The sequence below is a fragment of the Phycodurus eques genome, chromosome 1 (genome assembly GCF_024500275.1).
Source record: "Phycodurus eques isolate BA_2022a chromosome 1, UOR_Pequ_1.1, whole genome shotgun sequence".
In the NCBI taxonomy this organism is placed as follows: domain Eukaryota; kingdom Metazoa; phylum Chordata; class Actinopteri; order Syngnathiformes; family Syngnathidae; genus Phycodurus; species Phycodurus eques.
The window spans coordinates 42493797-42520785 of record NC_084525.1 but is presented as its reverse complement, the minus strand read 5'-3'; the positions used below and the strand labels follow the sequence as shown (position 1 = coordinate 42520785).

Genomic DNA, 26989 nt, shown 5'->3' with positions numbered 1-26989 from the left:
GGGGAAGATGCCGGTCCGACGTGGCAGGCCCAAACGTATTGTGAGGGTCTGCTGGGAACGTCTCGCAGAATCCCCTGTCAGAAGGCGTTTCATCTCCCACCTCCGACAAAACTTTGCTCATGTTCCGGGGGAGGCGGGGGACATAGAGTCCGAGTGGACCATGTTCCCCGCCTCCATTGTTAAGGCGGCCGACTGGAGCTGTGGCCGTAAGGTGGTCGGTGACTGTCGTAGCGGCAAGCCGCGAACCTGTTGGTAGACACCAACGGTGAGGGATGCCGTCAAGCTGAACTCGCAGCCGAGTATGAAGCGGCTGGAATGAGAATCAGCACCTCCAAATCTGAGACCATGGTCCTCAGTCGGAATAGGGTGGCGTGCCCTCTCCAGGTGGGGGATGAGATCCTGCCCCAAGTGGAGGAGTTCAAGTATCTTGGGGTCCTGTTCACGAGTGAGGGAAGAATGGAACGGGAGATCGACAGGCGGATCGGTGCACCATCTGTAGTGATGCGGACTTTGTATCGGTCTGTTGTGGTAAAGAAGGAGCTAAGCCGAAAGTCGAAGCTCTCGATTTACCGGTCGATCTACGTTCCTACCCTCACCTATTGTCACGAGCTGTGGGTTGTGACCGAAAGAACGAGATCCTGGATACAAGTGGCCAAAATGAGTTTCCTCCGCAGGGTGTCCGGGCTCTCCCTAAGAGACAGGGTGAGAAGCTCGGTCATCCGGAATGATCTCAGAGTAGAGCTACTGCTCCTCCACATCGAGAGGAGCCAGATGAGGTGGTTGGGGCATCTGATTCGGATGCCTGCCGGACGCCTCCCTGGTGAGGTGTTCCGGGCACGGCCCACCGGGAGGAGACCCCGGAGACGACCCAGGACACGCTGGAGAGACTATGTCTTTCGGCTGGCCTAGGAACACCTCGGGATCCCCCCGGAAGAGCTGGATGAAGTGGCTGGGGAGAGGGAAGTCTGGGTGTCCCTGGTAAAGCTGCTGCCCCCGCGACCCGACCTCAGATAAGCGGTAGAAAATGGATGGATGGATGGATCCCAAGAAAAACAAACTGCCAAACACTGAACATCACAGCATTTTGTCTCCCATCAAACATAAATATTTCCCTTGGGTGTGGCCATCTTGAATTAGTGAAGTTAACATTGACATACATGTAGAAATTCATTTTGTTTACTCTCAGTTGGATGTATTTACCAGTAGTTATGTAGCAGAAACTTAATCATTTTCATGTCAGGGGTGGTCTGCAGTACCAATTTTGAAAGGTTAGTCAGAAATAAACAAGGCAACATGCTTGCTTTATCATCCCCAATGCAAGATACTAAACTACAGAAGTTACTGATTCAATCAATCCATTCACTAATTTACTGCCAATTGCATGCCTCAACAACATTGACTGGTAGTGTTTGTCCATCCATCCAGCCATCCATTTTCAACACCGCTTATCCTGGTTAGGGTCACGGGGTGCTGGAGCCTATCCCAGCTGACTACAGGCGAAAGGCGGACTACAACTTGAACTGGCCGCCAGTCAGTCGCAGGGCACATATAGACACGGAAAACCATTCACACTCACATTCACACCGTCACTGAGAGGGAACTGAACCCACGCTGCCCGCACCAAAGTCAGGTGAGTGAACCACTACACCATCAGTGACTGTAGTGTTTGTCATTTGGAACTAATTTCATGAGATCCTATTTCCCAAAAATATTACATATACAGTAAAACCACAAAATAGGTTTCCTTAAAACCATTAGTAGCTACATCTCCGCTTTCTTGTTTCAGTGTATGTTCTGTTATATAACCACGGTGCAAGCACTTTCTAAAAGAGTTGTCGCTGTGCCGGGCTGCATGGCAAGTTTAGGGAGATAATGTATAGCTGGCTACGCAGACATACTGTACTGTAGTTTCATTTCCTATAAATGTCTCAATGAAGATCTTTTGGTTCATTTATAGAATGTAAGGGTGGAGGTGAAACTAAATACAACTTGTCAACAAATGTACAAATGAGGAAAAAACAAATCTACCCGAAAATATGAAAAATATGCACCCAGAAAACCAGCAACTAAATGCAAGAGGACTGACAATAAAGTAAGACACAGATGAGCAAGCAGGAAGCTGATTGGCTGATGGAAGTGGACGGGTCTGGGACGGACCTCAGGAACCCCAGGTGAAACCAATCACAGGAATTAATTCACTAAAAGAACACTGAAAGCCCCCCCCCCCCCCCCCCACACCCACAAAAAAAAAAACTTCATTTAAATGCTATCAAATTGAAACTTTTCAAGCAGAAGCTCTTTAAAAGTTCTCCAAATAGTATTATTCGAGCTTCAAAACTGATTACAGAAGAAGTAGAGCACTGCTTTCTCCATTTCATTCTGACCTGTTTGCAGCAGTCTTTCCCTCTAAATGAACCACCAAAGCTATGCGATTCAAGAAGTAACGTTCAATGACCAAAATTGTTCAAGAATGTGAAGCACCAATTTTTCAACTCGCAGCACGGTAGACAAATGCCAATACACCCGCTTTCAAGCCCACCCCAGACCACGTGTCTACAATCTAGTCTTTAAGAAAATCTGACCTACAGGATAGATACAAAAGATCTATGAAGGAAGGAAGCAGACGTTCATCATCTATTAGCATGCAATAAGCTAAAAGGTGAGTTTTTTTTTTACATGGTTAGGGAAGTGGTAGGTGTCCAGTGGACCACCCTCCCACTGGTGTGACATCACATCAGCACTGTGTGACCACTGCTGATGGCAGTAAGCACAATCAATGCAACATGTCTTCCGAGCGTGATCCAGAAGCTTCAGTAGTTGGGTGGGCATCATGAAACTCAAATACATTTTTGTGAATGTTTTGGAGGTTTCATACACAAATAACCTTCCTGAAAATAAGGAAAACTTGGGACAATCTTGGCTCTGTGGTAGCGATCATTTATGGGTGGAATTTGGAATATCTGGGCACCCGTGATGATTCAACTGGGTTCAGAGCCGATGCCGGGAGTCATGGCTGTAGCTGCCTGGGGAACTGCGGTTGCGGTGTGGCTTGTATGCATCCTGATAGGGGTCCTGGTAGTCCTGGTAGGGGTCCTGTGCCTCTCGGCTGTGCTGCGAGCCTGATGACATTCGATTGCGTCCCTTGTGTGCCCGTTCATTATGGTAGTTTTCATCAGACGTCATCAGGTTACGACGCTCGTTCGCTGTAGAATGGTCGCCCGTGTGGTTGTTCTGTTGCATTCTTTGGCTCTGCTATTATGAGGGACAAGTAAGACATGAGACAATGAGTCCTATTTGTCAAACCAATAAGACACTGAAGTGGCCGTGGTGTACCTGCAGTCCAGAGATGCTGGTAGGGTATGCCGTGAGGGTGCTGGAGCCTAGGTTGCGTCCCATCAAGGGGTTTAGGGGTGTTGCCATGGAGGTATGTGTTGCTTTCCAATAGGCTTCAAGGTATTCTGCAAGATGCTCGCAGGCATCCTCTAGCTGGTTTTCATCCAGAATGATGTCAAACATTTCCTGTTGGCAGCAAAATGCTCCATTGCTATTATTTTTTATCTTTTTAATGAAAACAGGCCAGTATGCTATGAAGATGGTCACCTACTGGAGGACATTGAGCAAGTTTGTCTGCAGCCACAAGCTGGACATTCAGGTGTTTGCTCTGGGACTTCCCTCTGGACTTGACTAGCCTCTGCAGAACCTGGAAGACAAGGACAGACAAATGTGTCACTATGATCACATTAGTGTGGCTTTTTGGTGGTACTTGGCAGAGGTCTGGCCAGTCCTGAGTATGTGCTGCTTATGGTCAGTGTGAGTGTTTGTGAGCTCCACATGACCAGTCCATCACTTCCCTTAAAATGTGCACTAATTCTATCCAGACTAAGATATCTTTATGGATATTTATATTAATCTTGGTAGTTGTTGTAAATCCGTATAACCCATGTCCATGTAAAGGTGCCGTGGTACAAATCACTTCATTTAGATTGAAGAAAGCAAGGAAAAGATCTACCTAACTTGAGACTGTTACCTAAATATTCTGGAATTTTTGCATAAAATATCAAGATGTTGGTTTTGTTTGTCCCCACTGAATGAATTTTCTAGCTGTTCATCAAGTCTTATTTTATGCCGATGAACATGACCTCCAGGTGGACTTGTTCGAACATACCTTTGGCGAGGACACTTTGACGTGGACAATGATGGGAGCCAAGGAGGTCTTTAGGAGCTGGGCAGGGTGGTTGATGGTGTCGGCATCCAGCACTACCAGCTGCAGTGAGCGGGCCAACTCAAAAATCCGCTCAATTTCGCTTTGCACTTCAGCTGATGACACAAGACATGAATGAGGAGTGGCTGAATACACTAGAACAGAACTTTATGCAAGAACTTTTATCCATGCAACATGGAGCTTTCCGTTAGGCAGCATTTAAAGTGTAATTTCTTACCTAAGCTGGAACGGGTGTTGGACCGCTCTATAATGGCCCGCTTGCTGGGGTTGTTGAGGACGGACCTCTTGGCTAAAGATATATCTGCAGTGACTCTAGTGATTGATATCCTGCAAGGGTGAGGCAAATATTCCGTAGATTGATGAAAAAAAAAGAAAAAGAAACAAAGGAAGCATTGCATTTGTCTCACCTTCCATCAAATCTGTGCTTGAGAAAGTCAAAGAGTGCTTTCTGCATCATATCAGTCACCTGCACACATGAGTTTTACATTTGTAATGTAGTTTGCTGAAAAGCTCATATTCCTGCTGTCATTTTTTAAATCCATCCATCCATCCATCCATCCATCCATCCATCCATCCATCCATCCATCCATCCATCCATCCATCCATCCATCCATCCATCCATCCATCCATCCATCCATCCATTCATCCATTGTCTATACACTTGTCCTCATTAGGATTAGATGGAGTTTATGCCCATCCAGGTTTAACTATCATTGCCCACATGAGCATTGAAGTCCTCCCAGCAAAATGAGTGAGTCCCCAGCGGGAGTACTCTCCAGCACCCTCTCCAAGGACTCAAAAAAGGGTTGTTACTCTGAGCTGGTGTTTGGTGCAAGGGTAACAAAAAACAGTCAGGATCAGTCCCCTCACCTGAAAACAGGGAAGCTACCCTCTCATCCACTGCGGTAAACCTCAGAGTACAGGCACTGAGTCAGGATAATAAGTATGCCCACACCTGCTCAGCACCTCTCACCTGGTTTTCTCCAGAATGGATGAGAGTTCAACCCCTCTGAAGAGAATAGTTACCCGAGTCCAAGCTGTGTGTTGAGGAGAGTCTGAGTGTCTAGTCAGAAGTTCTTGACCATGCACACCAGCTCAAGCTCCTTCCCTACCAGAGAGGTCACATTCAACATCCCCTAGAACCAGCTGGCAGCTGCCATGCCAGGTCCCCATCCTCGTCGTCATCCAGTCCACTATGCATCGGACTCCCTTAGCCCCTCCCACGGGTAGTAAGCCCATGGGAAGGGGGACCCAAGTTATCACTTCGGGCTTTGACCCATGTTACCACTTAAGCACATTGAGCATCCGGGAGAGGGTAAACATCTTCCAATAATTGGATTCATCATAGGGAGTTTCCGAAGTTTGCCTGGTCCCACATCATCTCTGACAACTTAGCTCTTTGGATCATTGGGACGCTACAATAGGGTGAAGGCTCAGGAAAGAGAGAAACTGGAGTACGCAGAGAAAACCCATGCAAGCACAGCACACACAAAGTCTTCTCAAGCTCACCTCATAACCCTTGAGCGAGGGTCCCACCAGCACCACTGGTCTCATGGAGGGAACAACGTCATATGGGGGGATGTGCTCCGTCTGTCAATTGAAACATTTAGTCAGCAGCAGGCGGCTTAATAAAAGGGAGATCATGGAGCTAAAATAACACAATCAGACAGCTCCAATGGACAGCGGATGAATGTGGATTACAATCAGTTGTTAAAATGACAGGCCGCTGTTGCATGATGCAAACTCACTGAAGCCATGTTTCCACCAAGTAGTACAGTTCAGTTTAATTCAGCACAGTGCATTGTGTCATAAAGTGCTTTGTGTTTCCATTGCAAAGTATGTTGGTGGGATGGTGTTAGCTGTGTAATCTAGATATAAAATAGTGTCCTATCCTAGCCAGATCTTCAAATGGATGCACCCATATAAGGTATGTGAAAGAGACAGAGAACATCCAGCAATATGTGTGGTATTTCTTTACCATGTTGTTATTTCTTATAGGAATAAAACAAATGTGTTTGAGAAAAGGTATTTTGGGGTCTTCCCATTCCATTCCCATTTGTTTTTGGAAGTAATGATTTTGTGTTGTAATCAATGTGTGGACTGTGTTGTCTCTTTTGCCTCCCTTTTTGGTACACAGAACGTTGTATTATGGTCACTTTTACGACAATGTAAATTACCTCAATCAAACTGTAATGATTGATGAAAACAAGGCTTGAATGTAACGAGAATGAAAGGATGAGGAGCAACATGCCAATGTTGTCTGGAAACAGACATTTAACTAGTTGATTACAGTTTGTATTTTTAAAGATGGGGAAAAAAGACAACTTTGATACTTCAGTGAGTCTGAAGTATTGCGCTCCGTGTGATATGTGGCCACTTGCTGTAGGGCCACAAGCTCCTGTCATTCGGCAATGGAGGCCACAAGAACTCAGTGGATGCTTCATGAGTGGGTCTCACCAACTTACCACTTTCTGTTTCTGCTTTCCTGTGGGAGGGGAGAGAAGACAGTGACAGTATCGTCAGTGGCTGTTTTGGGGAGGAGTCACAGCCAGAAACCTTGCGTGCCATGAGCAAAGAAAACCTAGCAACTATCAACTAGAATAAAAAAAAATATATGAGAAAATGTGTTTCTATGCTCCTATTATATTCACAAAATCACATGAGTGCTGTTCAGGGGGGTTCATAGTCTTGTCGTTGGATTCACACTGTGGTAAGCCCCACTCTCAGAACGCCTGCAGTCCTCAACTGGAGGAAGAGGAGGATCATGGGAAAATGTACCAACAACCGTAGGCAGTGAACTTAGGCTCTAAGCAGAGACACGGTAAGGTTTTATGCTCTTATTCTAGGCTGATGTGCTTCAGGAGGCTCGTCTCTAAGTAGGTGGCTGGCTACTTAGGGCCCTCTCCCCCTGTCTGATGCGCTCACCTGCCGAGGATATGAGGGGTCGGATAGAGGCAGACACCTCATCCTCTACACTGGAAGAGGAGTTCCCTCCAGACTTACTGGAAAACACAAGAGGGGGATAAAGAGAGACAGAAACACAGCGTGGCATTAATGCAGAAAACGTGAGGAAACGTCAAGGGATCAGTCCAGGAATTCTGACTACAGTGAATTTGAATGTGTCCGGTTGTCTGAGATGCTTTGATGGCATTCACCAAGCTCTCAAGTGGAGCGCTGGAGCGGTCGGGTCCACAGAGATTAGTGTTAAGGCCGACTTTGAGGCTTGAAAAAGTGCATGAATTACTGTACAAAAGCTGGCTGACATAACCTTCAAGACACATTACGCACACGAGAAAGCACACAAAAAGTTAATGGGACCTCTTATTAGGGCCGTTGAAAGCGATTGCGTGTGTAGAGGAGATGGTCTATACAGGCATGAGTCAGTTCAGGGTGTAGTCCGCCTTTCGCCCGAAGTCAGCTGGGATAGGCTCCAGCGCCCCGCGATCCTAACCAGGATAAGTGGCGTTGAAAATGGATGGATGGATGGATGGATGGATGTTCGAAGTACGGAAAACGAGCAAAGACTAAGACTAATGTAGTACTTCCTTTTTTACGTATAGCGTTAAAGTCTTTTTCACCATTTCAGTTGCCTGGATTTTTTTGGGGCGTGGCCAAAACCAAGCCTAAGTACGCACTTGGACATTCTGGAATGAGTCAGCCCTCCACCACTATATAAGTATTTAGCCCCTTCATTCCATCAGTGGCTATCCTATGCAATTGCGAGTTACTTATATTAACTAATAACTTGGCCCATTTCTACCACAACAGCATGCAGTTAGCTACCAAGCTATGCCTACAGCATGAAAAATGCATCTTTTCCAAAGTGTTATGTGTTATTTGAGCTACAGTGTCTCTGTTGTGTGGACCCACGCACGGGGCATGGTGCGGGGCTGTGACAAGTTGGACAACCCTGCCACCGATCTCCTCGCTAGTCCATTGGCCAGCTAGTTTGTTGTTGCCTCGCTCCGTGTGTTGTGTGTGGGCCCACAAAACAGAGACACTTCAGGGAACGTTAACTGTTTATTAAACACAGCAGCACACGATATTCAGCCTGTATATCACACTACAGACATATGAGCACATACTGAACGTGTTTGAGAGACAGGTGAAGGTCGAGTGGAACGTGCTTTCAACACATTCGGTGGACACGCACTGTCGACAGCTGGCAAGAGGTTTCTATTTTTTTGCGATTTTGGAGCTGCATTTCATATACTTGGAGATTTTTTTTTTTACTCATTCAATTTTGGCAGGTTTGTTAACAACACCCTATTCTGTGGTGGGTCAAAGATGAGTGTGTCAAGACATTTTTATTTTCACTTTACAGGGAGTTTAATAAAGACCAAAAATCGATAAAAACATTGGAAATGCAAGTGAAACATGGTCTTAAATGTACGTTTTGGAAAAACAACCGTTATCATTTCCATGTAACATACTGTTAACACTTTGTGTTAAAAATAGACGACAGTATGCATGTGTATAAGTATGAGTATGCACGAAATTAACTAAGGCGGACTGCAATGTGTTCTCTAGCAAAGCATACTTTTAAGACACTGCTACTTCATCCAGTGAAATCACAGTACTTTAGAAAAATACTTTATTCACATATCACATGTATACAGAGTGTGGTGTTTTTTAAGTGCCATTCTACATTTTTGCACATGGCACTTTCACATAGTTGTAATATTATCTCGATGAGCAATTCAAAGATTTGTCTATAGGCTACTGACTACAGGAAGCCAAATTCCCACAAATGGTAAACAACAATGTACAGTATGGTCTTTTGCTACTTACCCTTGGACTCGTCCTCTTTTCTGCTCCTGCTGGAGCCTGATGTTCTCCAGCTTCAGGGGGCTGGGGATGAAACCGATCTCGCAGCCCTCTTTCACCAAGCGTCCAATCCACCAATCGTTGTTGAATTTCTAGCGACAGAACGCAGGACACAACACCACCAAATTGACACCACTGTTTTTCACTCATGATGAATAGAGTCATCGTCAAAAAAGAACCTCTTTTATGTGGAGGAAGTCCTTGGCGTCGAAGGAGATGGCTGTGGCGGGAACTGGAACATCCTCATCTAGAGCGCCACAGTAGCTGACGTTGGTCCTCACGGCAAACGCTACAGGTTTGGTCTGGAGGCACAGTCACATGTGCATGCTATGTTTTGGGACTAGAAAAGTACCTGAATTCTTTATACCAATCACATGTATAATGCATTTGGCTACCTTGGCTCTCTCGAGCTGGATGGTGGCTTGCTGCTCCCGCTCCTGTCGGCTCTGTCCCGGTCCTTGGCTCTGGCTTGGGCTCTGGCTCTGGACCTGGGCCTGCACGTCACGCTCCTCCTCCAGAGAGACATCTGAGTCTGATGGTCTACTAGTATATGAATCAGCTGAGCCCTGCAAACACGTCGTACAAAAGCAGAGGCTTCCTTCAGCTAGCAGCAACTAAGGATCAACTGATTACGGTGTCTCAAGGTTGATAGCTAAGCAATCTTTACTCGCAACCTATCTATACAAACTGGTCTCCTGTGAGGTCAGCCACAAACGGGCATCGTTTGGACAACATGGATGTTGAGAGGATGGAATGTGATCCACAAGCAAATAGAACACAAATGCCACTGACAAAATAGTATCCTCTGCTTGAGTTGCTCTGTTTTGGAATTATGAGATAATAGGCACGTTCTGCTGATTCAGTGCACCAAGATCAGCTGGGCACGGCATGCTCTGCTTAGCTGAGGAAGTCATCTGCGTAATGGCTTTTTCTTATCCGGCTCGAGGAGACAAAACGGTTACTTCAGCTCGTTTACAAATGTATGAAAGATAGACTATAGTGTGGCGTTTGAAGCTGATTGGTGTTGAGTTGGAGGAAATGAGTGTGAGGGCCAAGGCTGCTCATATTTTCTGTCTTTCTATCACAAGTAAGCCAAGAAATGTGTGTGTCCTCACACAATTTTTACCCTCCATGTCGAATCACAAAGCAAAGCATCTTTTCATCTGTCTGGATGCTTTGCAGCATCCAAGCCCTTGTCCAATGGAGTAGCTTCAGCATGTGACTCATCAACATCACAATCCACTTAATGACATCACGATGCGTGATTGTCCCTGCCCGGGCAGAACCTACACAACGGGCTGCTTCAGGTGGAGTGGAAAATTCTCCGTCTCATCTATTGCGAGCAGATCCATGTGACAATGATCATCTTTCTTCCTGGTGCCAGGATGAGCTGCATTTCTGGGAGCGTCAGTGCGTTGAACGCTGAATGGTTTCAGACTGCAGCAGCAGCCGCACATCACGCACACATATGGTGGGGAAATAGATAAAATTGAGGGATGACACACATCAGAAGCCATCTGCCAAATGTGCACCCCCACCCTGTCTCGCTCACACACACACACACCCCAACATCCACCCAACCCCCTTCCAGTCAAAGCAGAGCCCACCATCAAACTATGTTGTTGGCTCAAAGGCCTTCCGAGCATACTGCGTGTGAGCACAAAGACAGCGGCACACATCCAAACACTCACCGCCTCCGAGTCTTCAAATCCATGCAGATACAAATTGTCATACATGGAGGTTTGTTATTCCAACGCACACCTCTGACACAGAATGAGGAGGAAGAGCAAGTGTAGAGGCAGAGGAGGAAGGAGGGGGCGCCAGAGAAGGGGGAGAAGGATGGATGGGATGACGACAATCCCTTCTCTTTACACCACAGAAAGCTATTTTAAAAAAAGAGATCAGTCTCCTCCCGTTGGACGGCGTCTGGTCCTCTGGAGCTTTGATGGATGCAACGTCTCCCTGGTCCCACAGAGCTGCTGGCTGGCTCACATTATAGAATGTAGAGGCTCTCCCTGGAGGTAGCCCAATTGTGGCATTTCATTTCATCACAGGCAAACAGTGAGCAGCAGCAGCAGCAGCAGCAGCAGATCCAGCCTCAATAGCCAAGCCTGATGACTGAGCAAATGTGCATCAATGTGATTGGCTGGCTTGCTGGCCAGTCAGCTCAGAGGAAGCAAGGATCAGCGGGGGAGGAGGGTGAAGCAGCTTCCTCCATTTCTCTTTTTGAGCCATTTCTCAGAGGAGAGCTGAAATTTTCTTACAGTGAAACAAACTCATAATAATAACTAATAATAAACTACTACTACTACCACTAATAATAATAATTATTATTATAATACAAGCCGGCATGGTGAATGACTGGTTAGCACATCCGCCTCACAGTTCTGGGGACCGGGGTTCAAATCCAGGCCCCGCCTGTGTGCAGTTTTGCATGTTCTCCCCGTGCCTGGGTGGGTTTTCTCCGGGTACTCCGGTTTCCTCCCACATCCCAAAAACATGCGTGGTAGGTTGAATGAAGACTCTAAATTGCCCGTAGGTGTGATTGTGAGTGTGAATGGTTGTTTGTTTCGTGTGCCCTGCGATTGGCTGGCGACCGGTTCAGGGTGTAGCCCGCGTCTCGCCCGAAGATAGCTGAGATAGGCTCCAGCACGCCCGTGACCCTAGTGAGGATAAGCGGTAAAGAAAATGGATGGATTATAATACAAACCCCAATTCGAATGAAGTTGGGATGTTGTGTAAAACGTAAATATAAACAGAATACAATGATTTTATCCTTTCCAACCTATATTTAATTGAAAACAAATAAACCCAGGATATTTAATGTTTAAAACTGATGACCTTTGTTTTTTTCTGTTGTTGTTTTGTTTCTTTATTTGCTAATATTCACTCATTTTGAATTTTACGCCTGCAACACGTTCCAAAAAAGCCGCCTACAGGGCCCAAAGCAGGAGCCAGCTACAACCCGAAAAGGTCACAGCCCCCCAAAAGCCAGCCCATGTTAAGCACCTGCCGCGAGCAATGATGGGAGAGGGCGCCAGGAGAGGGGAGAAAAAGGCGGATACCCAAGGGTGGGAGTGGGAGGGAATTTGAATACCCACCTCCCACCCTATTACTATGGATACCAGCTCCCCAACTGGCAACCATTGTCCCTGAACAGTGGTCATGTGTGGTGGGGTGTCCATCCATTCATCCATTTTCTGTACCGTTTATCCTCACTAGGATCGCGGGCGTGCTGGAGCCTATCCCAGCTATCTTCGTGCGAGAGGCGGTGTACACCCTGAACTGGTTGCCAGCCAATCGCAGGGCACATATAAACAACCATTCACACTCACATTCACACCTATGGGCAATTTAGAGTCTTCAGTCAACCTACCATGCATGTTTTTGGGATGTGGGAGGAAACTGGAGTACCCAAAGAAAACCCAAGCAGGCACGGGGAGAACATGCAAACTCCACATAGGCGGGTCTGGGATTTGAACCCCAGTCCTCAGAACCATGAGGCAGATGTGCTAACCAGTTGCTCACCATGCCGCCTGTGGTGGGGTGTTGTGCATTAAAATTGGGGAGACTGGTAGGGATGAGGCAAGACGGACACGGGGCAGTTATGACTCACATCCCGTCACCCCCATCCAGACAAACCAGCTCCCCAAGAATGTGTAAATGTATGTGGTGCATTAAAAATCAGTGGGGTAAAGGCAAGGCTGGCCAGGGAACAGGCTGGATTGTAGGAACACCTGGCTGAGTGTCCTCCCCAGCCCGACACTGCCCTCCCCCCATTGACGGGTGTATGATGATGCATTTAAACTGGAGGAGGGCAACACAGACAAACCCCGAGTCAAGAGGAGAAGAGGAAAATAGGCCCAGCATCCCCAGAGGCACACACCACAGATCCGGAGCCAGAAGGATAGGGGTTCAAGTACATGCAAGTGACCCTATGGCGTGCACAGGAGTCTAAGATGAGAAGATATGATTTGGTCACAATATGTTACATTTACATTACACATTACATAACATTTCTGCATGACATTCTTTCCAAGGCAGACAAGAATCAAGGTTCTAGGTTCCCCATTTTAATGAAAGGTGACAGTTTTTCTTAAAAATTTGGTTATTACATTTAGCAGAGATATTTTCTAACCTTATATACATGGAAAAGGATAATGCAGCCCTATAGGGGGCACAAGTCAGTGCAAACTGTAGGCCGGTCCCAAGTCCGGATAAATGCAGAGGGTTGCGTCAGGAAGGGCATCCGGCTTAAACTTTGCCAAACAAATATGAGCGTTCATCCAAAGAATTCCATACCGGATCGGTCGTGGCCCGGATTTACAACGTCCGCCACCGGCGCCGTCAACTTGCAGAGCGCCGTTGGAAATTCAGCTACTGTGGGTCGAAGTCAAAGGAAGAAGAAGACGTGGAAAGCGGGTTCTTCGGCAGAAAGAGAAGAGGAAAGCACACAGCCTAGAACTGAATGTGGGGACTTTGAATGTTGGGACTATGACAGGAAAATCTCGGGCGTTGGTTGATTAGGAGAAAGGTTGATATATTGTGTGTCCAGGAGAGCAGGTGAAAAGGCAGTAAGGCAAGAAGTTTAGGGGCAGGGTTTAAATTATTTTACCATGGTGTAGATGGGAAGAGAAATGGAGTCGGGGTTATTTTAAAAGAAGAGTTGGCTAAGAAAGTCTTGGAGGTGAAAAGAGTATCAGATCGAGTGATGAGGCTGAAACTTGAAATTGAGGGTGTTATGTGTAATGTGATTAGTGGCTATGCCCCACAGGTAGGATGTGACCTAGAGGTGAAAGAGAAATTCTGGAAGGAGCTAGATGATGTAGTTCTGAGCATCTCAGACAGAGAGAGAGTCGTAATTGGTGCAGATTGCAATGGACATGGTGGTGAAGTCTAATAGGGGTGATGAAGAAGTGATGGGTAAGTACGGCATCCAGGAAAGGAACTTGGGGGGACAGATGGTGGTAGACTTTGCAACATGGATGCAAATGGCTGTAGTGAACACTTTTTTTCCAGAAGAGGCATGAACATAGGGTGACCTACAAGAGCGGAGGTAGAAGCACGCAGGTGGATTCCATACCTTTTAAATCCAATACCTTTTAAATCACCCAATAGCCAAAGATTGGGAGAAATTGAAATCTTACAGTTCAAAACCGAGGAAAGTTTCTGCATATCGAGTGACCAGAAGCGCTGTATGGGTGTACAATGCCAAAGAGCATGAAAGTGTCTGGAGTGTTTTCAGTACAGTGAGTGCATATGTTTTGATTTTGAATAGCCCATTTAATGCATATTGTATTGTGTAATGCTTTGTTGTTGGACTTTGAAAAAAGATTTACATAAGAAAGAAAGGTAGTTGGAGATAGCTGAATAGAAGATGGAGAGAATTCATGTTATCTATTTAAATACAAAACAACCAAATACCACGGATGTCTTTTCTCGCAAATTTGATTTCTCGTGTTTATATTATTAAAGTATGTCTATTCCAGATTCAGTGTTTAAGCCAAATTTAAGTTTGTTGTCTTATGATAAACTTTAACGCTACATTTCTGCAGAGAAGGGAAACATGCACGACGTCCCAATTTTTTTTATTTTGGCCAACCGTGAATTTGAGTTTGACACCCCTGGCCTAATGTGTGATCTATGGAGTACTTTAAACTGGATTAACTGTAAATTAGGTTTTTTTTTCATTGAGAAGGTTTTTCTGCAGATTCATTGTCAATAGACACTGAGAGGTCTTTTCCCCATTTTGCGATTGGTAAGTGTATTGAGATGGCGTGGTGAGCAACTGGTTAGCACATCTGCCTCACAGTACTGAGGACCCGGGTTCAAATCCGGCCTCGCCTGTGTGGAATTTGCATGTTCTCCCTGTGCCTGCGTGGGTTTTATCCAGGTACTCCGGTTTCCTCCCACAACCCCAAAAAACATGCCTCGTAAGTTAATTGAGGACTCTAAATTGCCCGTACGTGGGAATGTGAGTGCAAATGGCTGTTTGCTTATATGTGCCCTGCGATTGGCTGGCGACCAGTTCAGGGTGTACCTCGCCTCTCGCCCAAAGATAGCTGGGATAGGCTCCGGTATGCCCGTGATCATAGTGAGGATAAGTAGTATGGAAATTCAATGAATGATGAATTGTATTGAATTAGTCCTTGAGATTATTTGTATACTTTTGAAAGAAGTTTTATGTTTTGTGGGAGTTGTTCCACTATTTTCTGAACAAAAGCGGGTGGTGTCAGCCAAATTTGTATTCACAAATCTTTTTAGGAATGCTGTTCTTACTTCAAAGTATTGAAGGAAGTTACCACCTCTAATTTGAAATTCTTGGAATAAGCTTTCACACGACATGAATGCATTATTTTTGAATAAGTGATGTAGGCGGTCAATTCCACTTTGTTTCCATGTGCTGCAGAAAAGGGGTAGTTTGTTAATCTCAAAATCGAGATTGTGGGATTGGGGAGGAATGAGTTTCAATGGGAGACAGGTCTGGGGCCTCACTTATCAACGCTGCGTATGCACAAAATGGGGTCCGAAAGATACGTACGCAAAGTTATGTGACCTATCAAAAAAAATAAAAATAAAAAATTGATGGGAAAAAGTGCGTACATGTATGGAAATTCTAACCCATCCGTAGGGGGAAGCACATTTTGGAGACACGAGGTGGCGAATAGAAGCCGTGCCTCTCACACGTCCAGTTTCAATATTGATTAGACTTTGCACTTTGTGTATGAAGTTGTTGTCTGGCCCTTTTTAATAATGATACTTATGCTTTCAGAGAGTCTCTAAGCAGCTATCCGTGTTTTGTTTCTAAATACATAAAATATGTTTGAAGATAAATGCTGAAAACATATGCAAAGACATAATACAGTGCTGAATTGTTGAGATATAGCTTAATCATCTTTTTCACCGTTTTCATTTTCTTGATCTTGTGGGCGGGGCTAAAACACAGGCATGTGACATCACAAGGCTGGGTGTATACTTTCTCGCGGGATTACCCTCCCCCACTATAAACGCACAAAGTGATGTCATTTCGTTTGAATTACTGTAGCTGTGCTTAGCTTCCATAACCAGGCCCATTTACCACTTCAGCGTGCAGTTAGCAAGCTAACGAGGGGTACACTTCGAAAATGCCTCTTCGCTGGAAGCCTCAAATTACAGAACAGCTCGTGATGTTTTTTAAGCTCCCAAAAAATGAGGAGATAAAAAAAAAAGAAAAGAAAAAAGCGATAGATTGACTTTTTAAACACACACGCAGATGGTGAGCTGAACATCAACACCAACACCCAACTCTGTAGTGCGCATTTTACAACAGATAATTTTGTAAACATTCACCAGAGACAACATGGCTTCGTGGGTAAATTGACACTCGTGAATGGCGCTGTGCCGACCTGGGCTTCCTCCTACTGTCCCGCTGTCGTCAGGTGCCGTGTTCGGCTGTGACATTATGTCACCAACAATGAGGGTAAGTCGACTTGTGTGCGTATTTTTATGATTATAGTCCACAATAACCATTCAGTTTTAAAGTTGAGCCTCCTAATGTGATTTTACATCGTATAAACTATCACCCCCTCAGTATATTTGATTCCTTTTGGCGCACTCATTGGACACGCCCACAGCGTCTGAGAGCTGAGCGGTGGCCCTTATTCAAGTTTACTATACTTATATATTATGAGTATAATATTAATAATATTAGTATTATATATATTTTTTAATATTATTATATTTTTTTTTATTCATTCAAATTTGGTAGGCTTGTTAACATTACTTTTTCTCTGTGGTGTGTCAAATTTACATGGCATTTTTGGGGCCTGTTAAAGTGCCTCTTTAAATTGCCCTCGGGGATAAATGGATCCATTGATCGATCGATGGGGATGGATCTGATGAAAAGTTAAATTGGCGTCCCGTGATGTGGCGGGCACACTTATTTTTAATGACATCTACTTTTAAATCTGACCTTTTTTAAATTTCCTCTACAGTCCTTCCTGTTGCACTCACTGCAGCAGTGACCTCCTGCCACTCGCTTGCGTTTCCTTTTGTTGTTGTGGCGCCAAAGCCACCCTCCTCGCCTCCACCGCACCGATAAGCATTTTTTCCGAATTGTTTCTGCCGTTGGCATAATTTCACCCTTCACAATACATTATCCAGTCTCATTTATCCATCCATCCATTTTCTGAGCCGCTTATCCTCACAAGGGTCGCAGGAGTGCTTGGGCCTATCCCAGCTATCATCGGGCAGGAGGCGGGGTACACCCTGAACTGGTTGCCAGCCAATCACAGGGCACATACAAACAAACAACCATTCGCACTCACATTCACACCTACGGGCAATTTAGAGTCTTCAATTAATGCATGTTTTTGGGATGTGGGAGGAAACCGGAGTGCCCGGAGAAAACCCACGCAGGCACGGGGAGAACATGCAAACTCCACACAGGCGGGGCCGGGGATTGAACCCGGGTCCTCAGAACTGTGAGGCTGACGCTCTAACCAGTCGTCCACAGTGCCGCCAGTCTCATTTATAATCATCTGATTTTGTTTGTATGATTTTATTGCAGTATCAAAGTCCGCACTCTTTCCTAAGTGGAACTGTGACAAGGAATATTCCTGACAGGTGTGTAATGAAATAATTCCCAACAGGTGTGCGTACTATGCGTATTGATTCCAACTTGGCATTTGGCCTGTGGCGTGCGCAGCGGAGCCAAGGGGGGGATGGCTGCATCCTACCAGCGCTCACTGATCGCTATTCCCAACTGGAAAGGACACATTAAACCACATTAAACTTTGATGTTATTTGTTCACGTGTTGTATTTTATTTGCAATAAAAAATTGAACAGTGCTTTTCTGGTTTTGTCTCTCAGCCATGTCGCTGTCTTGATTTTGCACATTATGACACGGCACTGGAAAAAAAAAAAGCCCTTAATTTTATTATCAGTGGTACACGATTAAAATGTGGTTAAATGACTCAATTTAACCTCCTCAAAAATAATATTATATTCATTCAAATATAATAGGACTTGTTTCAGTTTTTTTTTTTTTCAACTTATCAAGGCAAATTCCCTACAGATGTGCCTGTGTACGTAAGCCTGATTTGATAGGATTTCGGTCATATGCCATTTTCAGCTTTTGTGAGTACACTTTTAGTAAGAATCCGATGCACCTTTTGATAAGTGAGGCCCCTGCATTGCTGGCAGGCCACTCTAGTACTCACACTGTTTTACAATGAGGCCAATCTGTTGTAACACTTGCAGAATGTGGCCCAGCACCATCTTGGTGAAATACTAAGCAGGGGCGTCTCTAAAAAAAAAAAAAAAGACATTACTTGGATGGCAACATATGTTGTTCCAAAACCTGTATGTACCACATCAATGATGCCTTCACAGATGTGCAAAGTACCCATGCCAAGCACTACCACACCCCCATACCATCACAGTTACTGGCTTTTGGACTTTGCGCTGATAACAATCCGGATGGTCCTTTTTCCTCTTCGGTCCGTAGGAGATGATGGTCATAATTTCCAAAAACAATTTGAAATGTGGACTCGTCAGACCACAGCACACTTTTCTACTTTGTGTCAGTCCATCTCAGATGAGCTACGGCCCAGAGAAGCTGATGTGTTGTTGCTTGTTGTGCTTTTGCTTTGCATGGTAGTGTTTTAACCTACAATTGTAGATATAGTGATGAATTGTATTAAGTGACAATGGTTTTCTGAAGATTCCTGAGCCCAAGTGACATTATCCTTTCCACAATCATGCTGGGTTTTAATGCAGGGCTGAGGGATCGAAGGTCACAGGCATTCAATGTTGGTTTTCGGACTTTCCACTTACGTGCAGAGATTTCTCCAGATTCACTGTATCTCTTGATGATATTGTGGAACGCTGATGATGAAATCCCTACATTTTGTGATGTTACGAGATGTGCACAGTCTTTGAATTGTGTAATGGAAGGGGTGTTTCCACAAAGTGTATATCAAGGCTTACTTCATTGAGGGGCAGAGTCAGAAATGATGAGGATTTCTGCCTAGCTGTACCACGTGACTGATTCTGGAAGTGCTTTAGATTTTTTGACAGCAATGTAAACCCTTAATTTATATATATATATCCATCCATTTTCTGAGCCGCTTATCCTCATTTGGGATGGCGGGCGTGCTGTAGCCTATCCCAGCTATCATCGGGCAGGAGTCGGGGTACACTGAACTGGTTGCCAGCCAATCGCAGGAGTGCCCGGAGAAAACCCACACAGGCACGGGGAGAACATACAAACTCCACACTGGCAGGGCCGGGGATTAACCCCGGTCCTCAGAACTGTGAGGCAAATGTGCTAACCAGTCGTTGATCACCTCTTATATTTTAATTGACTGTGCATTCAAAAGAAATATAACATAAAACCAGAAACAACAGTGCGGATGGTTGTTTGTTTTGTATGTGCCCTGCGATTGGCTGCCAACCAGTTCAGGGTGTACCCCACCCCCTGCCCGATGATAGCTGGGATTGGCTCCAGCACGCCCGCGACCCTAGTGAGGAGAAGCGGCTCAGAAAATGGATACATGGATATATATATGTGTGTGTGTGTGTGTGTGTGTGTATGTATATATATATATATATATATATATATATATATATATATACACCATTTAAAAACAACATTCTTAGTTCACTTGGGTTATATTTGGCTGATATTTATATTTCTTTGATGATCTTAAACATGGAGGCAATATTTGAGAAGGGCACCAATACTATTTCACGGCACTGTAACTATCATTACTTCAGATGTATTTATTTATTTATTCTTTTTTTTTATTAAGAACTGTATTTTCTACCATTTCTTATTTTATTCAAAGGTGAGGTGTTTATTGTGTTCCAAGGAAGTAGGGTACATTACCATAGTGGGAGAGGGAAAATGACTACACCCCAATTTACTGTATATAATCCTGCTCTGAAATGAATTACTTAAAACAAAAAAACTGTTGAGATACCATTATTTCTGATTTTAAAAAAAAATTGAAATTCTCCCATTCTATTCACCTTTTTTTACATTACACAAGCAAATGCAATGCCTTCTTTCTGGTTCCACACGCACTTTCACAGTCTTCTGTCTGCTTGGGAAGTGATAGAAAAACGTTATATGACCTGACATATCATATGATACTACCATTTTGGAAACATTTTATGAACACAGAATACACTAAAAGTAATTTATTATACACGTCATGTCAAGAAAGTATTTGGTCAAAATTGTCTTTTAATACATTGTCAAGACAAGAGCCAAAACAGATGCAAAAAATGCAATGCATCACGCGTGGTTAAGAGACAGCTGCCTGTGATTATGCAATACGGCCAGCAGGTGGCTTCGTGTGCACATGAAGCATCAAGAAATGAACCATTACTCGAATCAGTTGTTACAATTCCTCATGAAGCTTCATCTTGCCATCACTACCTAAATTCCTTGCAAATGTATGATGAGAAACGTTGTTCTTAAAATGTTGGACTATTTGCTCGTGCAGTTATTCACAAAATGGTGAACCTCACCCCATCTTCCTTGTGAACTACTAACCCTTTCACTCACCTGTTTCCAATAACCCCGTTAACCTGTGAAATGTCCCAAATGGATTTTTTTTTTTTTTTTTTTTTTTTAGCATTCCTCAACTTTCCCAGTCTCCCCCCCCCCCCCCAGCTTTTTAAAAATGTGTTTCAGGCATGACATTCAAAATGAGAGAATTTTTGCCAAAAAAACAATAAAGTTGATCATTTTGAACATTAACTATCTTGTCTTTATAGTGTATTCCAATGAATATAGGTTGAAAAGTATTTGCAAATCATAGTATTCTCTTTTTATTTACATTTTACACAACGTCCCAACTTCATTGAAATTGGGGTTTGTAGAAAAAAATAAAATTTTCCAGTTTGCTCTCATGCAACATTTCACACTATACAGTTTATAGTTGTTTTTAATGTATGACAGTAGTATTGTAGTTAAATTTGTTATGAACTAATGTTACAAATTTAACATTAGTTCACAACAACCATTATATTTAATTATTATTAATTTCTCTCACACTATTTATTAAAAGGACAATTTGCAATAAAAAAAATACTTTTAGTCATTTATGTTTAAGTTGTCTGCATGAACTGACAGTGGAAGATTATTAAAATGCTCTTTTGAAAAATCTCCCCTTTCTGGAGGCATCTCATGCCTCTAATTTAATTCTAATGATCATTTTACAACTGGGCGCACCGGGACAAGGATAGCCAATCAAAGAGTGTCGTAACAGGAGACGTGACAGAATAGTCTGTCAATCATTTCCACAGCGGTGGAATGTACCGCATCTTCTCGCAGAATAGACAATTATAATTTCTTGGCCGGATTATTTAATTAATCCCAGCCACTAATCCTTTTTCCCAGCCATTTTAGACAATTTGAACGATCTTTCAAGGCACACAGAATATTGTGTTTTATGGCTATATAAACATAGCATCCCCCAAAAGAAAGATTAGACTTCCATCTTTCAAATAACAACAAAAAAATTTCGTTTCTAACTTTTTCCGTTCTTTAGTAATTAGCGGTAAAAAAATTAGCGGTAAATTATACCAAAATTCTAAATTGTATAATGCACTACTGTCATCTAGTGTCCATTTTGATGGGCATTAAAATTGCTCTCAGGCCTAATCCTTTGGTGAGGAGTGACGTCAGCCCCCTCTGTTGCCTTTGGTGCCAAAAAAAAAACCCCCGTAAATGTCATAAAACTACGTCTTTGGGATTAGGTGATCGAGTTTTAAAAGACATAAACAGACGAATGTGCTCAAATCAAGAAAAAAATCAAGCTGCTGGCAATCATCTTCTTCTTAACTGGTGTAATGCAGTGATTCTCAAAGTGTGGCATAGCTCAGCACCAAAGTGAGGATAAGCAGAAAATGGATGGATGGCTGCATGGATATTTAAATGCAACGCTAATGGTTAAACTGCACAATGTTACAGTAGTTTACAGTTGTATTAAATATACTTTTTAGGGAAAAAAATGTTTTCATTTCATTTTTGATGAACAATTAGGCCGACTACGCTACTGTATATTAATGTTGGTCATTATGTTGGTCCATGGAGAGCTAAGTGTTTTTTTAAAGTGGTACTTGGTGTAAAAAGTTTGAGAACCACTAGTGTACTGCAGTCAACAGCAAGTGCGTCACCAACATGCAGGTGCCGTGCACAAGAACCCAAGACTCACTCATCGCCGTGCACGGGACAAAATGTTACTAAGCACAAGCACAATGTCATGAGCGTGTTTGCATCTCAGTGCTCAGCACCTGTCTGAGGATGAAGCTAGTCGAGGTGGTGCTGCCGTCAGACCTCTTCAGGCGGCTTCTCCTTGAGTAAGTCCCCCGGTTCACCTGGACCAAGCATAGGCAGCAAAAAAGAAAACCAGAAAGCCACATTATTATCAACGCATGACTCAAATTGTCCATCTCATCTATTTTTATACCTTTAACATACTAATATTACTATATAAATATAATCCATCAATTTGCTGAACTGCTTATCCTCACAATAATAGTAATATTAACATATAATATTTTTTATGCCATTATACATTAATGTGTTCAGGACAGGGGAGTTCTATCCAAGCAAGGTGAGAAGAGGGGTACACCCTAAACTGATCCTCAGTCAGTCACAGGACTGACATATCAACAAACAACAATTCACATTTACTGTAGAGTCTTAAATCAACCAAAGAAAAGTTATAAAAAGACAGTTCATATTGAACAGGAACACAATTAATAAAAAATAATAATAATAAAAAAAAAGAGCGAGAGAGAAGTACTTCATGGTGAAGTAAAATGGTGGCCTAGAGGTTAACACATATACCACACAGTTCTGAGGCCCGGCCATTTGTTGCTTGTCATAATCACTGTTGACCCAAAACTCAGGGGGAAAAAATGGCAAACTAGTCTGTTTGAATTGCAAATTAGGGGCTGACCCCACCATGCCCCCTGATTAAAGGAGCTATATTGTCCACTATATTTCACTAACAAGTTCTCTTTATATATATTTTTTTGCTCACAAAAATGAAACTGGCAGTCATTTCCAATAATATCAATCAATGTAGCGGTTATTGGTAAATAAATAATTGCCCTGGGACCGCCCCTTTTTCATCGCCAAAATCGATACGTCTTGGTGTGATGTCAGCGGCGGAGCTGCAGGCCAAATTCGCTGCGTCGCTGTTGTGAACAAAGGAATGCAGTATAATATTAAGTGGCAGAATTTACTCATATTGTATATATTGTCCCTGTTGGATGGAGTCCGCCCACCTCCAAAATGACAACTTTTCAAGGGAAAAACAAAAAGACATCTTGCTCGAGTTTCCAAAAAACTCTTTGTTCAAATTGATATTATACCTTATATCGCTATCAAAAACTGTTGAACACTCACATCAACGCAACAGCACTCCACTTCAATCGCTAATTTATTCCATCCATCCATCCATTTTCTGAGCCGCTTCTCCTCACTAGGGTCGCGGGCGTGCTGGAGCCTATCCCAGCTGTCGTCGGGCAGGAGGCGGGGTACACCCTCAACTGGTTGCCAGCCAATCGCAGGGCACATACAAACAAACAACCATTCGCATTCACATTCACACCTACGGGCAATTTAGAGTTGTCGATTAACCTACCACTCATGTTTTGGGGATGTGGGAGGAAACCGGAGTGCCCTGAGAAAGCCGACGCAGGCACGGGTGGAGAACGTGCAAACTCCACACAGGCGGGGCCGGGGATTGAACCGCGGTCCTCAGAACTGTGAGGCAGACGCTCTAACCAGTCGACCACCGTGTCGCACACTAATTTATTATGTTACAAAATCGCAAATTTACTCCACGGTTATTAATTCAAACAAAGCGCTGTGCTGGCTTGGTGTTTACAATGTTGAAAGCTGTGCCCATCAAAGTCCGCCACGGTCACATGACTCCACCACTATACAATAAGCCTTTGAAAGCAAACACCTGTGTCACATCGTCTTCTCCATTTTTTTTTAAAGCGGCAATATCTGTGTTTTGTTTTTAAATACATTAAATATGTTTGAAGATGAGTGCTGAAAACATATGCAAAAACTTATAACAATACTGTGCTGAATTGTTGAGATATAGCTTAAGCATCCTTTTCACTGTTAGAATTTTCCTGATTTTGTGGGTGGGGCGAAAACAGAGTTTTGTAAACTGTCGCCAGAGACAACATGGGTAACTTGACACTCGTGAATGGGGCAGTGCCGACAGTCTAACAACCTGGGCTTCCTCCTTCTGTCTCGCTGTCGTCAGGTGCCGTGACATTATGTCCCCAGCACTGAAGGTAAGTTGTGTGGTTATTTATAGTCCGCAATAACCATTCAGTTTTGAAGTTGAACCTCAACGTGATTTTACATCGTATAAGCTATCACCCCCCTCAGTGTGTTTGACTCCATTTGGCGCATTCAATCGACACGCCCACAGCGTCTGAGAGCTGACAGATGGCCCTTATTATTATTAAGTTTTGAAGCCTGATTTGATATACTTAGCAATTGTTTTAATTCACTCAAAATTGGCAGGCATGTTAACATGACTCTTCTCTGTGGTGTGTCGAATTTATATGACGTATTTCGGGCCCGTTTAGTGCCACTTTAAAGGTGATCGATGCAAGCAATACAACATTGGGCTTCAAAACCTGTGTATGTACTTTAGGCGGAAATGAATGTGCATGCACTTACCTCATGTGTTGCCTTCCTTCTGCATTACAGTAACAAAAGCCCATTCAAATGTATCTACGCTCATTATTTTCAGTCATTATTGTCAAAAAAACCAACAACAAAAAACCACACATAAAACATCCAAACTTACAATACAGGCAGCAATGACACTGCAGAACACGTACTAGTTTAATGAGGAAATGTCCTCCTCTTCTGCCACGGACATCACACACAAGCTGATGTGTTGTTTTCGACCAAAATGTGGGTGTGGCAAAATATGGCTGAAAATCAAATACTGAATATCATCAGAAAACAAGCCTAAAATCACAACTGAGTCTATTTTGGGGGGATTTCTTTCTGCAGACATGGATTTTAAGTCCAGAATTATGAAAGTAGTGCCAATGTTCACGGCATTAGAGAGGGCCCTTTAAGAGTGAAAAGGAACAAAAAGTCAGAGAAGTTCAGTGCGTATATAGGCCACTGCTAGCATATTTGCCATACAGTCGAGAGTTTTTAGGTTCGAATCTCAGCTCAGGCCTTCTTGTGTGGAGTATCATAGTTGTCTCTCTTCCCTTGCGTAGGATATCTCCAGGTAGTGCAGCTTCTGTCCACATTCCAAAAACATGCATGTTAGCCTTATTGCAGACTCTAAATTGTTCCTAAGTGTGAATGTGGGTGTGAATGCTTCTTTTTCTGTATGGGCCATGCGATTGGGCTGGCGACCAGACTAGGGTGTGCCACAGTACCCTGTACTGTGGCCGAAAAGGCAAATGTGCTGCAAATGGCCATATGCTGTAAATGCAGGAATGGCAAAAAAAAACAGAAAACACACAAGCACATCACGATAAAAATGAATGCGTGAATGTGCAGCATTTCTCTCTTGTAGTTGTTTTGGGATTTGTGTGATTTTTTTGTGTTTAGAGCATTTTTCCTCTGCAGTTGTTTTCTGTGATTTGAGCATTTTTGTGATTGCACATTTTGTAAAATCTTGCAGCATTTTTCTTTTGCTTTTGCTTATGTGCTTGTGTATTTTACGTCTCGTGTCTATGCAGCCTATGGCCGTGTAGAGCGCATTTGCCCCCGTCGGCCACTGTAAACCTCGCTTCTCACCCAAAGTCAGCAAGGATAGATTTTAGATTGTGGGTTTTGTTTAAGATGAACGCCCTCTTCTTGATGCCTCATTATACAAACCTTTGAATGAGACAAAATTGCACAGAAATCACAATTTCCCCAAAATATGCCTGATTGCCTGTTAATTTGATTGTTGCATTTGTGAAGCAAAATCAGGCTGAGTCCAGCCATGGACAATTTGAAGGATCCAAATACCATGTTTCAAGAACACTGCATACGCCACTGCCCGAAGGTGCTATATAATAATACAGTAGTGTTGTTAGATGCAGCCATGGAGGGAGAGCGCCCACATGCACCTGTAAGTTGGATCAAAATACTATGCCAAGACGAGACCTTAGGTTTTATTTGATAAATTCAATCCATTTTTTTGCTTTATAATTTTGTGTTTTACTCCTTACAGCTCTCCTCACTGCTTCCTCTCTTTGTCACACCCGAATAAATCCCATAGATAACAACGGACTTCCACTCTAGAGAGCATCATTAATTATCTGCCAGTGATTTGTCCCATTTCTGTCCATGTCTCCAGAGTGAACGACAATGTCAGAGAAGTCAAGGCCCACTTCTCTCAACGTCTAAAACAAGGCCATTCATCTGGGTCACCATCTCGCTCTGTCGCCAAATGCATGCCAAGAAAAGCCAAAAAGAGAGAGGTCTCTAAATAACCTAATAATAATAAGATGGAGTTCTATTTAAGAGCTTTTGTGCAGCAATCCAACATTGTTTTCACTTATAAGAACTGTACAATTGCTCTAGTTTGAAAAAAGGATGACGGGCAAACTGAAAGGCAATAATCTGAAAAAGATGATTAAAACATTTATACATTGTAGTAAAAAGGTTCCCATGGAAAAGCTGTTATTCTTTGCAACAAGTTTTCATCAGACAATATCATGTATAAACTGTCATAACAAACAAAATGAGAAGAAATGGAATTTCAGTGCATGTTAAGCAATTTAAAGGAGATACCTGGAATATGGGCGCTTGGATGCCCTCACCAATCTTGTTCCGTATGTAGATGTGTCGGGACATTTCAGCCAGGACATCGGTCCAGACTGCTGGCTGCTCCGGTGCGGCCCAGCGGAGGGGTGACGGCTTGCAGGCTGTGTGCTCCAGCTTCACA

The 26989-nt window shown here is 43.5% G+C and overlaps 1 protein-coding gene across 2 annotated transcripts; it reads right to left on the bottom strand.

Moving 5' to 3' along the window:
• Nucleotides 1–2241: 2241 nt before the first annotated feature.
• LOC133411109 (voltage-dependent L-type calcium channel subunit beta-4-like) lies at nucleotides 2242–26926 on the bottom strand. 2 transcript variants are annotated; one of them, XM_061693044.1, is made up of 14 exons: nucleotides 26836–26926; nucleotides 22338–22421; nucleotides 9445–9615; nucleotides 9229–9351; nucleotides 9014–9141; nucleotides 7148–7224; nucleotides 6688–6707; nucleotides 5732–5812; nucleotides 4630–4688; nucleotides 4440–4549; nucleotides 4166–4317; nucleotides 3605–3700; nucleotides 3334–3519; nucleotides 2242–3249 (listed from the first exon to the last, which is right to left on the bottom strand). In XM_061693044.1, the coding sequence occupies exons 1-14, from the start codon at nucleotides 26896–26898 to the stop codon at nucleotides 2989–2991; spliced, it is 1611 nt and encodes a 536-aa protein (XP_061549028.1). In that variant the 5' UTR covers nucleotides 26899–26926; the 3' UTR covers nucleotides 2242–2988. The 2 variants fall into 2 exon arrangements, with proteins under 2 accessions (XP_061549028.1, XP_061549018.1); XM_061693034.1 differs by lacking the exons at nucleotides 22338–22421; nucleotides 26836–26926 and adding an exon at nucleotides 10741–11146.
• Between the last annotated feature and the right edge of the window lie 63 nt (nucleotides 26927–26989).